Source organism: Scardinius erythrophthalmus, assembly GCF_964197995.2.
Source record: "Scardinius erythrophthalmus genome assembly, chromosome: 7".
NCBI classification, from domain to species: domain Eukaryota; kingdom Metazoa; phylum Chordata; class Actinopteri; order Cypriniformes; family Leuciscidae; genus Scardinius; species Scardinius erythrophthalmus.
In genome coordinates this window covers 10,868,894-10,883,724 of record NC_138227.1, presented here as the reverse complement: position 1 = coordinate 10,883,724, position 14,831 = coordinate 10,868,894, and the positions used below count along the sequence as shown (strand labels likewise).

General features: G+C 37.1%; 1 protein-coding gene across 2 annotated transcripts in view; it reads right to left on the bottom strand.

Annotated features, from left to right (window-relative positions):
- Window positions 1-14,831, bottom strand: part of rtn2a (reticulon 2a) — a 38,262-nt gene that overhangs the window by 15,203 nt on the left and 8,228 nt on the right. The window contains exons 1-4 of one of the 2 annotated variants that reach the window (XM_081370466.1): window positions 13,752-13,888; window positions 10,670-10,877; window positions 7,554-7,692; window positions 5,633-5,702 (exon numbers count right to left, since the gene is read on the bottom strand). In XM_081370466.1, the coding sequence (XP_081226592.1) occupies window positions 5,633-5,702; window positions 7,554-7,692; window positions 10,670-10,877; window positions 13,752-13,764 (430 nt within the window). In that variant the 5' untranslated portion in view covers window positions 13,765-13,888. Of the gene's footprint in view, window positions 1-5,632; window positions 5,703-7,553; window positions 7,693-10,669; window positions 10,878-13,751; window positions 13,889-14,831 lie in introns of those variants that run through there. The other variant, XM_081370467.1, reaches the window with a different exon arrangement.

Sequence of the window (14,831 nt, the reverse complement as noted above, 5' to 3'; positions counted from 1 at the left end):
CTACACTGGGGCATTAGGACTCACACAGACCACAGGGTGAGCGGTTGAGCGGGCGTTTCAAATGAATTCCTTTGGAAGTAGGAATTAACTGAAAAACGTCCACTTTGTTCTGCTCGTTCCTTGTCGTGGATGCGCACCATGAATGCCCGTGCAGCCATGAGCATTTTAGTTTAATTTTAAAATTAGCGCCTTTCAGGGGGGTGGATTGCTTGAAATTATTTTACAAAAGCACAATGTTGTGTCTTATTGCGACAGTACACAAATATAAGTTAACACTTTGCAGTTTAAATGTCGTCCTGTATAATGACGTATGTTTTTATGTGTCCACTGTTCCATCGCGCCCACGCCACACACACACACACACACACACACACACACACACACACACACACACACACACACACACACACACACACACACACACACACACACACACACACACACACGGTTTACTATCTTTGTGGGGACTCTCCATAGACTTAATGGTTTTTATACTTTACAAACTGTATATTCTATCTCCTCACACTAACCCTACCCCTAAACCTACCCATTACAGAAAACTTTCTGCATTTTTACATTTCCAAAAAGACTCATTGTGTATGATTTCTAAGCTTGTTTACCCATGGGGACCTCTATTTAGGTCCCCACTGTGACACGAGTCCCCATGAGTCTGTGTGCATTCAGGTTGAAGTCCCCACCGGGATAGAAAAACATGAACACACATGCAAACACACACACACACACACACACACACACACACACACACACACACACACACACACACACACACACACACACACACACATTCCAGCATTGCAATCTTGACATCGCAGCCTGTTCATTATAGCCATGTGTATGTATATATATATATATATATATATATATATATATATATATATATATATATATATATATATATATATATATATATATATATATATAAATATAGCTGCGAGCAGCGATGAAGGGCCAAAGCCGGCGGTACCGCCACCCCGGTGCCTTTAGGTAAAGGCACCGGGGTTGCGGTGCCATCGGCTTGGGCCCGTAATCGCTGCTCGCAGCTATATTTATTATTATTATTATTATTATTATTATTTTGTCAACCTTTCGGGCACTTTTGGGGCCCTTAACATGCTCGAAAACTCTTGAAATTTTGCACACACGTCAGAACCCGCGGCCATCAGGGCCGGACTGAAGCTGGTACCCGGGCGTGGCAGGGGGGCTCGACAGCGCCCCCTGGAACGGGATCCAAACACGTGTCCATAAATCAAACACGCTTGCATGTAATAATATGAAACTCGGTACACATATAGATCTCATCGGGCCGAACAACTTTCGTGCTCTAAGTTTTACGCCAGCCAAACAGGAAGTTGGCTATTTAGCGTTGTTTGGAAACGCATGCTGTGGAATTTAATGTACTCCTCCTAGGGAATTCATCGATTCGCCTCCAAACTCGGTGTGCATGAAGTCAAGACATTGAGGATGCTAAATTGCGGACGGATTTTTGATATCTCGAACGGTTTGGCCGTGGCGAGGAAACAAATTTATGGCGAAAAAATGAAACAGGAAGTGTGTTATAACTTCTGCATACATTAACTGATCTTGATGAAACTTCAGCAGTGTGTTCGTTGTAAGAGGCCGATCACATGGATGTGACCATTGTGAGTCAAAGTTATAGCGCCACCAACAGGCAGCAGGAAGTACATCACTTTCAAAATGCTTTGAAATCAGTGTCTTATTTTTACCCGATTTGCTTCAAACTTTATGTGTACAATGTAGACACACGGCAGATGTAAACCTGTGAAAGGATTATTGATATCTTAGATACTGTTGCCGTGGCAACGCATCAAACTTTAATATTATTTTTTGATGCTTTTGAGACTCTTAACATACTTGAAATTGCATGAAACTCAACAGACACATCACATTTATTAGCCCGTAGACATGTGCAAAGTTTCAGAAACGGGCGTGGTGGAATGGCTCAGTAGCGCCACCTTTAGTCAAAAATGGGGGCTTAGTTTTTCCTAGAATCACAAAACTTGGTATGTGTATTGTTCTCATCAAGACGGACAACTTTCTAATTTACATGAACCATCTCCGACCAACAGGAAGAGAGATATTTTGGTTTGAATGTGGATTTTCTGAAGAATTTTCTCTCCCTCTCTCTGTGTCTGTGTGTGTGTGAGGGGAGGGGGGGATTTGACTATTGCTTTTATATTGTTAATCAAGGTTTCAGGGGCTTTTGGGGTCCTTAACGTGCTCAAAAACTCTTGAAACTTTGCACACAGGTCAGAACCCACGGCCATCAGGGACGGGCTGAAGCTGGTACCCGGGCGTGGCTGGGGGGCTCAACAGCGCCCCCTTGAACGGGGTTCTAAAACTTGATCCATATATCAAACACGCTCGCATGAATTAATATGAAACTCGGTACACATATAGATCTCATCGGGCCGAACAACTTTACCCCCGTCAAGTTTTACGCCAGCCCAACAGGAAGTCGGCTATTATGGGTTGTTTGGAAAACGCTTGCTGTGGAATGTGAAATACTCCTCCTAGAAAATTCACCGTGTCCCCTTCAAACTCGGTGTGCATGTAGTCAAGACTTTGAGGATGCTAAATTGCGGACGGATTTTTGATATCTCGAACGGTTTGGCTGTGGCGAGGAATCGAATTTATGGCGAGAAAAGAGAAACACGGAAGTGGAATAACTTCTGCATACATTAACTGATCTTGATGAAACTTCAGCAGTGTGTTCGTGGTAAGAGGCCGATTAGATGGATGTAGCTATTGTGAGTCAAAGTTATAGCGCCACCAACTGGCAGCAGGAAGTGTGTCACTTTCAACATGCTTTTGACAAAAGTGGGGGGGTTAGTTTTAACTACAGTAAAGAAAAAACAGTTTTTATATTGTTCTCATCAAGCCGGACAACTTTCTAATTTACATTCAATAGCTCTGGCCATCAGGAAGTCAGATATTTTGGTCTGAATGTGAATTGTTTTGCAAAATCAGCCTCTGAATTTTTAGCCACTCCTCTTAAACTATTTATTTTATTCGTACCAAACTTTTTCAACATGATGAAACTACATTAAATATGCTAAATTGTGAATGGATAATAAATATCTCAAACGGTTTTGCTATGGCGAGGGATTAAAGTAATGTCCAAAAAGGAAACACTAAAAATCTTCTAAAAATGTAATTATATACCATTTATTTCTATATAAAAGAATACAAATATCACAACTAAACCCATTTTATTCTGTTTTTGCAATTCAAGAAGAATGAAAAAGTTAAAACAGGCTATTTAGTGCTATTTGGTTCAACAAAAAAGCAAACATAGGGCTATACTGCCCTCTTGTGTCCAAAAGGACATCAAAATAGTATATAAAACTTTTTACCAGGTAGGCCAATATTGTATTTAAATATACATTTATTAGGTATGTGTCTGAGGATATTTTCCCACCGGTTAATCGACGTGTGACACGAGTGGGTGCTTTTAAATCGCTAATATAATAGTGAAAGAAAAATAATGATAATGTTGCACACACAAATCACACACATGTGGGAAAGAATGATGCTTTTAAACAACACTAAACCGCCATTAGGTGTCGCCAGGCATCCATCTTAATAAGCGAGTCATTGATTCATTCGTTCAAACGATTCGTTCGAATGAGTCGATCATGATTAAGACAGATGTTTATGGATTGATCATTCAATCTTTGAGTCAACCGATTCGTTAAAAATGCTGAATCGTTCAGTTATGAGAAAACACGTGATGCGTGATGGTTCTGCCGTGATCTTTAACTATTTTCGCTGCTGAAACAGAACAAAAACAGTCAACATTGCATCTAAAATGTAAGTGACTTAATTGTAACTGTTTATTAACGTGTTGTATGAAATCTAGGGGTGGGAGAAAAAATTTATTCTTAGATGCATCGCGATGCGGACGTGGACGATTCTGAATCGATTCACAAATGTCAAAAAATCGATTCTCTAAAAAAATATTTTTCTAATAACGTAATATTGACGGAAGGCAAAAGGCGGAACTCTAAGCGTACGTGCGTGCAGTCTGTGGCACGCACATAACAGAGAAGTTTCTTCTGCTCACCAAGGCTGCATTTATTTGATTAAAAATACAAACAAAAACAGTAATATTGTAAAATATTATTCCAATTTAAAACAGCTGCTTTCTATTTTAATATATTTTAAACTGTTATTTATTCCTGTGATCAAAGCTGAGTTTTCAGCATCATTACTCCAGTCGTCACTGTCACATGATCCTTCAGAAATTATTCTAATATGATGATTGATACTCAAGAAACATTCATTATTATTTTAAATGTCGAAAACAGTTGTGTACAGTCTTTGATGAATAGAAAGTTCAAAAGAACAGCATTTATCTGAAATCTAAAGCTTTTGTAACATTAAACACTACCGTTCAAAAGTTTGGGTTAGTAATAATTTTAATTTTATTTTTGGGTGAAAGAAATAAAATAAATCAATACTTTTATTCATCGAGAAGGAGTTAAACTGATCAAAAGTTACAGTACAGACATTTATAATGTTAAAACAAATTATATTTTAAATAAATGCTGTTCTTTTGAACTTTACATTCATCAACGCATTTTGAAAAAAAATCTGTACACAACTGTTTTCAACATTGAAAATAATAATATTTATTGACCATCAATCATCATATTAGAATGATTTCTGAAGGATCATGTGACACTGAAGACGGGAGTAATGATGCTGAAAACTCAACTTTGATCACATAAATTAATTACAGTGTAAAATATTTTAAAATAGAAAACAGCTGTTTTAAATTGGAATAATATTTCACAATATTACTGTTTTTGTTTGTATTTTTAATCAAATAAATGCAGCCTTGGTGAGCAGTAGAGACTTCTCCTAAAAACACACACACACACACACACACACATTATATATATATATATATATATATATATATATATATATATATATATATATATACATATACATATATAAATACATATAAATATATATATGTTCCGGCGGTACCGCCACCACCGGTGCCTGGGGTTGCGGTGCCACCGGCTTGGGCCCGTAATCGCTGCTCGCAGCTATATTTTTTGCTTCTGACCTTATTGCATGCATTTGTAGTCTCCCTTTTAGATGCACAATTTATGGGAGGAGAGTATTTAAATGAATCACACAACATTTTGCGGTAGTCAATTTACTGGTATTTGTGGCATTATTTAACACAGAAAGAAAGCATGTCTTAACTCAATTCATGCTTGACGTGGCTGCAATAGTTGTGCTGCTCTTAGTAGATTGAGTTGGTCATTATGGAAATTAGTCGCTGCATCTGTGTTCTTTAATTTGCACATTGTCAGTAGATCACCTGCAGAACTTTCCACTCCCATAGGCGTTTTTATTCTGTTCTCATACTGTTCAAAATGAAGAGAAAAAGTATTTTGGTTGTCAAATTTAGTGTAAGGTTCATAGTTTATGTAATGTAATACAAAAGTGTTAAAATGTTTTTGAGGCCACTGTGTAAGTCATAGAATAACTGCTGACTGCAAGTTACACAGCATAACTATCATAAAAGTTGGAAAGTAAAGTTGGAAACAAGTAAAAAACATGGACATCATACCGATGATGAGCAAGGTAAGGCCATTGCAGAGGTTTCCCAGGAACGTGACCAGATACATCAGCAACAAGAACTGGGGATAACAACAAACATTTCATTACTCAATTCCTAAATGTTTGTGTATACAAATCTGATTCTACAAGCCACCTCAGCATTCTACCAAAACACGCATCCACTGCAAGACGTGATGATTGTGAAACTGTTATCTAACACTGGGCTTCTGGCCTGTAGAGAAAATGTTTCCTCTTATATCTCTCAGTCAGGAGTCTCTAGTCGCCAAGTCTGAAACTGGAAACCGCACTCAGGACAAGACCCTCTTGTATCCTCTCGTCTCATACTACATAAGACCACATGTGTCCCATGTCACATACCACACAGGTCATCCTGTGACTCTGTGACACCCCGAAACTTGAGGACTGTTAAAGAGTTTCAGCTGAAGACTCTGCAGTCCTAGGCTGTCTAATTTATCAGTTTAGACGTGTCTATAATACAAAGTTAGGTCACTTTTATAGGACTGGTCTTCCAATATATATTAAATCATCAGCGATTTATGATTAAATTGTAATAGAAAAAATAAAAATAGCATGAAAACCAGACTTATCCGGATTGTGTTAATAGTGAAAGTAGGAACATAAAAGCAGAATATAAAGCGGAAATAGACAGGTGGAGCTAGGGAGGAGGAGGGTGAATGTTGTACCACCTGTGCTGCTAGAACGTCGTTTTTTAACCTATTTGATCATTGAGATTAAATGTGGACTTTTTCCTGCTTTTCATTTTTTTTCACATGAGCAAAAGACCCAAGTAATCTCATATGTGTCTCAGCTAGAATCAAAAGAGATCTCAACAATGTCTCAAACTGCGCTCAGATTGGCAAGATACTAAAGTCTGCAATCAAATGTCAAAGATCTCAAACATTACTCATCAAATTGTTCCAACACTTAAATATATGAGATATGATATACACATAAGTGTTACTGTATAACTCAATAGATTTACTTTATTTAATGTTTCATTACTGCTTTGCTTTACTGTAGCAAAATAGTCTTCAGGCATAAAACTCAAAAAACACAATAGTAATTTATAATCCATAATTTTCTCTTAAAAATGCAGAATATTATCATGTATTCTGTAATTCTGTGCCATAATGTCCAGGAGACACTTCATGTCAAGATATAGGCCACACGTGCCTGGAAATACAACCCAGAACACTGTCAGAAGATTTTCATGTGTTAAATCTTGAGTGTATTTAGAGTGACAGCTGTCAAGTGCACAGCTGAGAGGCCTGAAATAATGAACATTCATTTTTGTTCTCCGTAGAGGACCTTTTTTAATTGCGACGGCTGTCATGACAACATTTATGAAGACTTATGAATTTCATGGAAAGTGAAACAATTAGGTATGTTATTTTGTAATTATAATTAGTATTTGATGTATAATTAGTTTTTTTCTTTTCATGTAAATTAACATGCAATCATTTTTTTTTTTTTGGTTTCTTCCTGTTGGGGAGACACTACAAGTCAATAGTGTAAAAAAAAGAAAGAAAACACATTCCTATGAAATATGATACAAAAAAAAAAAATGTCAGTGGCGTTTCTCATTATAATATGTTTCTAAGGGTTTTCTCAGGAGGATGAAAAAAAAGGTACTGAATATAAGATGAGACCAAAAAAGATAAAAGGAAAATTTAATAAATAGAAGCGGACAAGAGAAGAAGATATGAAAATAATCTTTTATGACAGGCACTACAGAGCACAAAACTAGAAATGTGAATCTTTCTGAAAGAGAGATGTCCTGTCACAGAGAGAGAAGGAAAAAAAAAACCATTAAAATACTAAGAGAGCGATGACTCATTGTCATGACTGTGGAATATCACTGTTGTATCACACAGATTCAGGATATAGACAAATGAATTCCCAGGCCGTACCTTGAGTGAGTTGAACAGGTTTCCCACAAAGATGAGGTTCCTCAGTGTGTCCACGGCCGAGCAGGACAGCACAATGGCCCTCTGCACGTAGTGTTGAGCCTCTTCGCCACTTAAACTGATGTCCAAGTCTAGATATGACCTGCAGCACACCAATGCATACAGAGACATAGCCGTACACACATTGAAAACACAGATATTAAATATAGTTATTTTTGGCATCAAGAAGATGCATTTATCCAAAGTAGAGCCCATAGTTTCTTCTTCAAAATCAAAAGTTGCTCTTTTGTCCCAATGAAAATAATCATCTCACCCTCTCATTAGTTCATTCATTTAATTTATCGGTAATATGTAATATGTATATGAAAGGTGATGGAAATTGCACGGTGGACGACATATTTTTGAGTTTCAGAAAAAAACGTACAGTATTCTGTATATGTGTTCATTATTAGACATCATTAGAAGACAAAATGGTTTCACTTTATTTTAATGGTCCCTGGGGATGATGGGATGGGAACCCATTCTGTTGAAGTAACGTTGCACCTTCATGTCTACTAACTAACTACTAGACAGTAGAGTATTGATAGAGTATGGTAAGCTTAGAATAAGTTGACATGTTGTTGCAAAGTTTCTTATAGTCAATAGAAAGTCTGTTGGAGGAGAATCACAATAAAGAATTAGCAGATATTAAGCAGACAGTCTACTCTAATACTACTCCATATACTAATACAGTTGCAGAGTTACTTAGAATGTTCAAAAGTGACCATCAAAATAAAGTGAAACCATTTCGTCTTCTAATGATGTCTAATAATGAACACACATATCACAGAAAAATACTGTAATTTTTTTCTGAAACTCTTTTTCTGAAAAATATTTCCACCACCATGCAGTTTCCATCACATTTCATTTACTCTGTTTAATGTAGTATTCTGTGGTGGAAACTACCTTTTATACATTTTGCAATAAAATGTTTTTTTTTTTCTATTCTAAGGCTAATATCATAGCTAGCATTTTATATATCCTAAATATATACAATTAGATAACATTTTGAACAAAATTACAACTTGATCACAAGTGACATGCAATAAAAAAAATTCTAAATGTCTCTTCTTTTTACTGGTAAAGTAAACTAGTATATTAGTATATTTTACTTTATTTTCTCAGTAGGGAATGATCTTAAAATTTCAACCTGGTTACCATAATTCTATATCGCTTTTCAAATAATCAAATATTAGCATTAAACGCTTTTCCTAATAAGCACCTAGCAGTATCATGATCTTTGAACACAAGGCTTGTGGTGTTGGGGAAAATTACTTTTAGAAGTAATGCTTTACAATCTTGTATTACTCCCTAAAAAGTATGAATTGCTGTTTTAGGCATACTGAGTTTTTTACACTGTTAAAGAGTTGGATTCCCATGCTAAACATGGACAAAGTTTCAAAAGTTAAGTTGTACGTTTGAAGGAGTATTTTTGTTCCAAAAATACTCCTTCCGGTTTGTCACAAGTTTCGGAAAGTTTTTTTCGAGTATGGCTCTGTCTTATGTAAGATAGGGCGGAATTTCCTTATATGGGTCCTAAGGGCACTTCTCCGCGGGCGGAGAAGTGGGTTTTTGGTTGCCAGGGCAAGACAACCCTGCACAGATTCCCAAAGAACCCAGCGTTAAGAGAACAGTGGATGGAGTTTGTTTCTTCGAAGCATCAACGGAGGTTGTGCAAGACTCTTTGTTCCCTGCATTTCGACGATGATTGTTTTATAAACAAAGCCCAGATCGACGGATTTGCAGATCGTCTAATGCTTAAGGATGGAGCAGTCACAATGATAAAGGTTCGCTGTCGCATGCGGTGAGTAAACTGCTTCAAATGTCTCTCTGTGTTGTTGTTAGCTCGGTTAGCACAGCTTTAGCTCCGCCCACACGGCCCGCCCCCAGCCGCTCGTTTTTTTCCGGAAAGACTCGGTACAGCCTATCTTTCTTTTATAAATATAATAAAACTAAAGACGTTTTGGAGATATGAAGGATGCAATACTACTCTATAGGTACTCAAGATTAACAGGTGATTGAGTGAAAATGAGCATTTCACCCCCCCTTTAATTTGATTAAACATGACTAACAAACACACGACTGCCTTATTCTGTGTAAGAAGCCACATCATCTCACAGAAGGATGCTCAACTGTCGTTATGAAGTTTGGAGTAAGAGCACGTTATTAAATGATGTCTTTTGTTGGACAAGAGGCTCATAAATGTTTCTCATGTTTGGAAAGATGTTTGACGCGTGTTGCTTTTTCAAATGCACGTTATAAGTGACTCAAACTCACAGTGCTTTCAGATGGAGCAGCGTTTACGAGCCATACATCAATGACAAACTGCGCATGACAAATAATCGCAGCATTTGCGATTTCAAAATCGTGATAAGCCAAATCGGTTGAAGTGCGATTACATGGAAATTGCGATTAATCGTGCAGCCCCAATTTTGAGGAATACTGAATCTGATTAGATGAGTAATAACATGCTCACATTTAGTCTAGACCTACAATAACCATTATGTTTAAACGGCGCACACAACGCCTCTGCCTCCTACTCCTGATATCTCTCAACAAAGGACAGGAGAGCTGTCAGTCAATACATGGGAAAACAAAGTAGCTTGCATTACTTATTTGAAAAATAACCTCAGATATTGTGTTGTAAATATAAAAGTAATGCATTACTTTACTAGTTATTTGAAAAAAAGTAATCCGATTACAAACTGTATCTCACGTTACTTGTAATCCCCAACACTACAGGCTTGTAATGTCAAATTAAACTAGACTGTCAACCCTGTAACTTTTCAAAAGGCACTGTTGAACCCCATCATATTACACAATAATGTTTTAGCTTGAGAATGCACATCACTTGAAGATGGTCCTTGCTTGATATAATGTTTAAATAAAGAAAATCATCTTGCCAAAATGGAAAGGGCACTGGTATAGATTAACCCCCCCCCCCCCACATAATACTGTACTACAACCAAATGCGCTGTTCATGGTCCATTTGCACTAAGGTGAGGACATGTTCCAAAAATATCTGGAATCAAGTAAATTAAAAACTGGAGAAGACTGAAGAGGAGAGAGAAGAGACTCACTGGAAGGGGTGTACTCCATCTCCCAGCTGGAGCACATGCAGCAGTTTGTAGTAGATTCTGACTGAGATGGTGAAGCAGATGATGGCCAGGGAGAGAGTGGACACCACAGTGATGATGCTCAGCTGGAACAGAGCCAGCAGTCCCACCACCAGCCCTGTGAACATCATCCCTGTCCGCTCCATATCCTTCCAGTAGATCAGGTCCATTACTACATGGAGGTAGAAAAAGGTTTGGGGTATAAAACTACAAGTCTAGACTACAAATGGTTTCCTAAAGTTGTTTGTTCCAAGACAAACAAATGCAGATTAAACTAGATTTAAGTGGATGCTAGGGTGCTGTGGGTGGTTTCTTAAATATCATACGTCTCTATGACATTTTACTCCTCCAGTGTTCTCAAAATACTCCAATGTACGCCTTAAATGTCACTTAGAAACATAATAGCATGCCTCTCCTCAACAAGCCACATGATTAGAGGTAACATTCACATCTGAATCACAAACAATGTGCGAAGTGTCAAAGATTACTTCTTAGGATTGGGGTTTTGTGAGTACTTCTAATAAAAAGCATGAGAAGCTTAATGTGATTTACCCAAGTAGAACATGTTTTTGGATCAACATCCTAGTTGGTCCTGGAACATTCAGATCAACCAATTAGATCTTAAGGTTAGACTTAATGCTTATCAACCTGTCATTTAGGGTTAGGTTAGGGATAGGGCCTTGAGTGGATGATAGAGACCAAAGGATGCTGTCCAAAAAGCATGTCTTAGTTTGGCAAATTATGTGCTCGGCTCATCCACTTAGGGTTAGGGTCTTTTTCAGCAAGCATGGTTTAATCAGTATTGTTCCCATAGGAATAATACAAAGTTTTCCTTTCCATAATCCTTGAACCAAAATCTACCAGCTACAATGTGAATCACTAAATTACAAACATTGGTTTGAAGAATTTTTTTTGGGTGGAAATCGGACAAAAAGACAATGACAAAGGTAATTAACAGCTCTAATCGGGGAAAGAACTACAACAAATAGGTTTTTACCAAATTAAAAACAATGGATAAATATAAAACAATTGATTTAAAAAAAATGGATATGTAAAGATAGAAACTATAAATTAAGCTTATTGGAAAATATGCATATGGAGTGCTTATGGGAGTGGAGTGTTAAAGTGTTGTTTTGGCATGATTAGCCAATATTTTTTGCAAAACTATGGATAATGTAGTTTTTCAACAGGAATTGCAATGTTGATTATACATGATTATTTAAAAAATGCATTGAAATAATGTGGGCTGATTGCTTTAACAAAAGTATATACCACTGAATAACATTGTGGCTCACAGTAGGACTGTCTTTAATGTTTTATAAGTTATCATAAAAAAAATCAATTCCCCTATGAGGAAAATGAATGGGATTTTTACTTCCCTGAACCCAATTGTTGCACTCTGTAAGATATTTAAGACATATGGATGGAGACAAACCTTTGCATAACAGAATCTTATATTTTCAAGTATAAAGTCCACAGATTAAGTATATAATAAATAAAGTTAGTAATAAATGGACAGATATAAGGCAGGACATGGAGTGACACGGTAGTGTGGTAAGCAGCTTTTTATAGGCTAAATTCTTGAGTAATGATTTGCGAGATTAGATTAACTACAGTAGCTCCTCCCAAACCTTTGTTTAGAACGCTATTTTTTAAACAAATGCCGAAACAGAATGTTACAAAGATGAATATCAATATAGTTATGCTTTGCAAGCACTTTAAGGATGCAATGTAGATACATGTGAATCAAAACTTCTTGTAAGAAAGGATAGAAATGCCAAGGCTAAATGAGTGGGTGGGTCGGTTTAAGTTATTGATGACATGGAGACAAACTGCAAGGAGTCTTTTGGGCTGACCTTGGCTATTTTTAGTCAGTGTAGGAAGGAAGAGAAAGTAAGAATTTAAAGTGGTCTCTAAAAGCACCTGCTGACAACACTCAACTTGTATCCCATTGCCAACAGTCTCAGGGCTTCAAGAACCGCACAAAGTAAAAGTTTTACTTTTTAATCAATCACTTCTCAGTGTTAAAAAGTCAGTTTGGGAAAACTCTCTTAAGAGACTCGTATAAGCAAAACAAAAGCTCAAAGGCTAATACTGTGGCTAATCCATTCAGAATTACATCAGTGCTAATACCATTCATGTCTGTCGTGCGACTCTGAATGGTGGACCTAGCAGCAGGTGGATGGACTATTTATAACATCAACGTAATGTGTAAGAAGCCCCTAGTTTTAGACAGAACTGTCTATTGTTATGCCAGGTGGCCTAACTGACTTATTTGACGTGGTTAGCTTTAGCAAGTTTGTCAGCTCAGGCTGGCTGTCTGTAAACAAACGCAAAACTAATGACATTCAAAACTACTTTCTAAAAAAAGGAGCACTTTCTGACTGAATTAAATATATATTTTCAAAATCTCAGTAATGTTAGCAACAAAAGCATGTTTATAAATGCTGGTCATACTCATTATTGCTAAAGCGCGATGTTAAATCGTGATCAGACTTTTTTTTTGGTGGTAATGACTACATTAGTGAAATAATTGATTTTAGTTGAAGAAAGCAGTAGGATAATCATTTTCTTTCAACGGTTAAGGTTAAGCAGGCATTGTTCAAAATATTTGACTAGCTAAAGCTGCAATTGGCTAATCAGAATCAAGTAAAGGGTTAGAGTTAGTAAATCAAAACTGATAACACCCACTTATCATAGATTAATACCATCATGCCCATCAAATTCATACTGAACATACATAAAACACACATCCACACACAACCTAGGTACAGTATGAATAAATATAAAATTTCATTCATTCTCCATCTTGTACACAAACACACAACTTTTAATATCATGAAATACCACACACATCTCTCGTCACATAATCAAAAACCCTAAAAACAAACTCGACTGAAATTACAGCGCATGATTAAACTTCTAACTCTTTGCTATGTGGTTCAGACAGGAACAAAAGTTCATCCATGTCTCTGTGCACTCAGCTTAAATTATTCTCTATGTTGACAGTCATATTCTGTTGTGTGTATATTTCCTGGTCCCTCACCTTTACTGGTCATTTTGGAGTCTTCATGGGCCGATCCCTCTCTGGCCTGTGTCTATGTCCCTGATCTTCTCTGAAACCCCCTCAAGCTGTTTTTGGATGGGCCTGCGCTGTCAGCAGCCCCACTGGCCCAACGGCCCAAAAATAAACCTGCACAATTGTGCCCGCCCCATTAAAGAAGACAGAGGCAGTTAGACTGACATAGTGGGAGGACACAAATACACTAGCTCACAAATACATTGTACATACTGTACATCTACCTGAGATAAGTTTAGACTAATTAAGGATGTACAGTAATACCACTGTAAATCTATAACATACACTCAACAAGTAACATTACTAGACTTTATGCATCCAACAACCACTTTTATGAAAAAGATAAATCATAATTAAGCAATGTACAAATATTTGTTTCAGTTAGAATAGACAATTATGGATATTAGACTCTCTAATATGATTCTTTGTTCTATCCTCATTTTCCTTCCCCCTTTCCACATTTTCATTGGCTTATTGCTTAAGCAACATCTACAACAGGATGCTTATCAGTTTTTTAGGGTTATAATGGATTTCATACCACAAGTCTGGAGTCTGCTTAAAGTGGTTATAAATGTATTCTAAGTTTGGAAGTGTGAACTTACTGATTTTAAGCACAAAAGGTTTGAACACAGGTTTTACATGCAAATATGTTTATACGGACAAAAAACTATTCGAGAAATTTAACAAAATATTTGGTGTTACACATTTTTTGGAATGAGGGTGAGAATTTTTTATTTTATTGAAATACAAAGTTTCTCTAGATGGCACAAGCTGATAGTTCCTTAGTCTCAGCCTCAGACGTCACGCCCACGGAACGTTGGCTAAACGTCTGATGCATATGGTACACTTCACTGGAAACACTTCAGGAATGTCGAAGTCGTCATCTGATTGGTTGAATTTGATCGGATTTCCGGGGGGCGCGAGTGTCGCGTTTATTTTCGGTCAGCCGGGAAACAAAGCGCAGACGTGTGATTGCGGAAGAAAAACGTTTGTGTTTACATGAGTGACAATGAGCATTTATCAAGATCAGCTAAACGTAGGATTCTC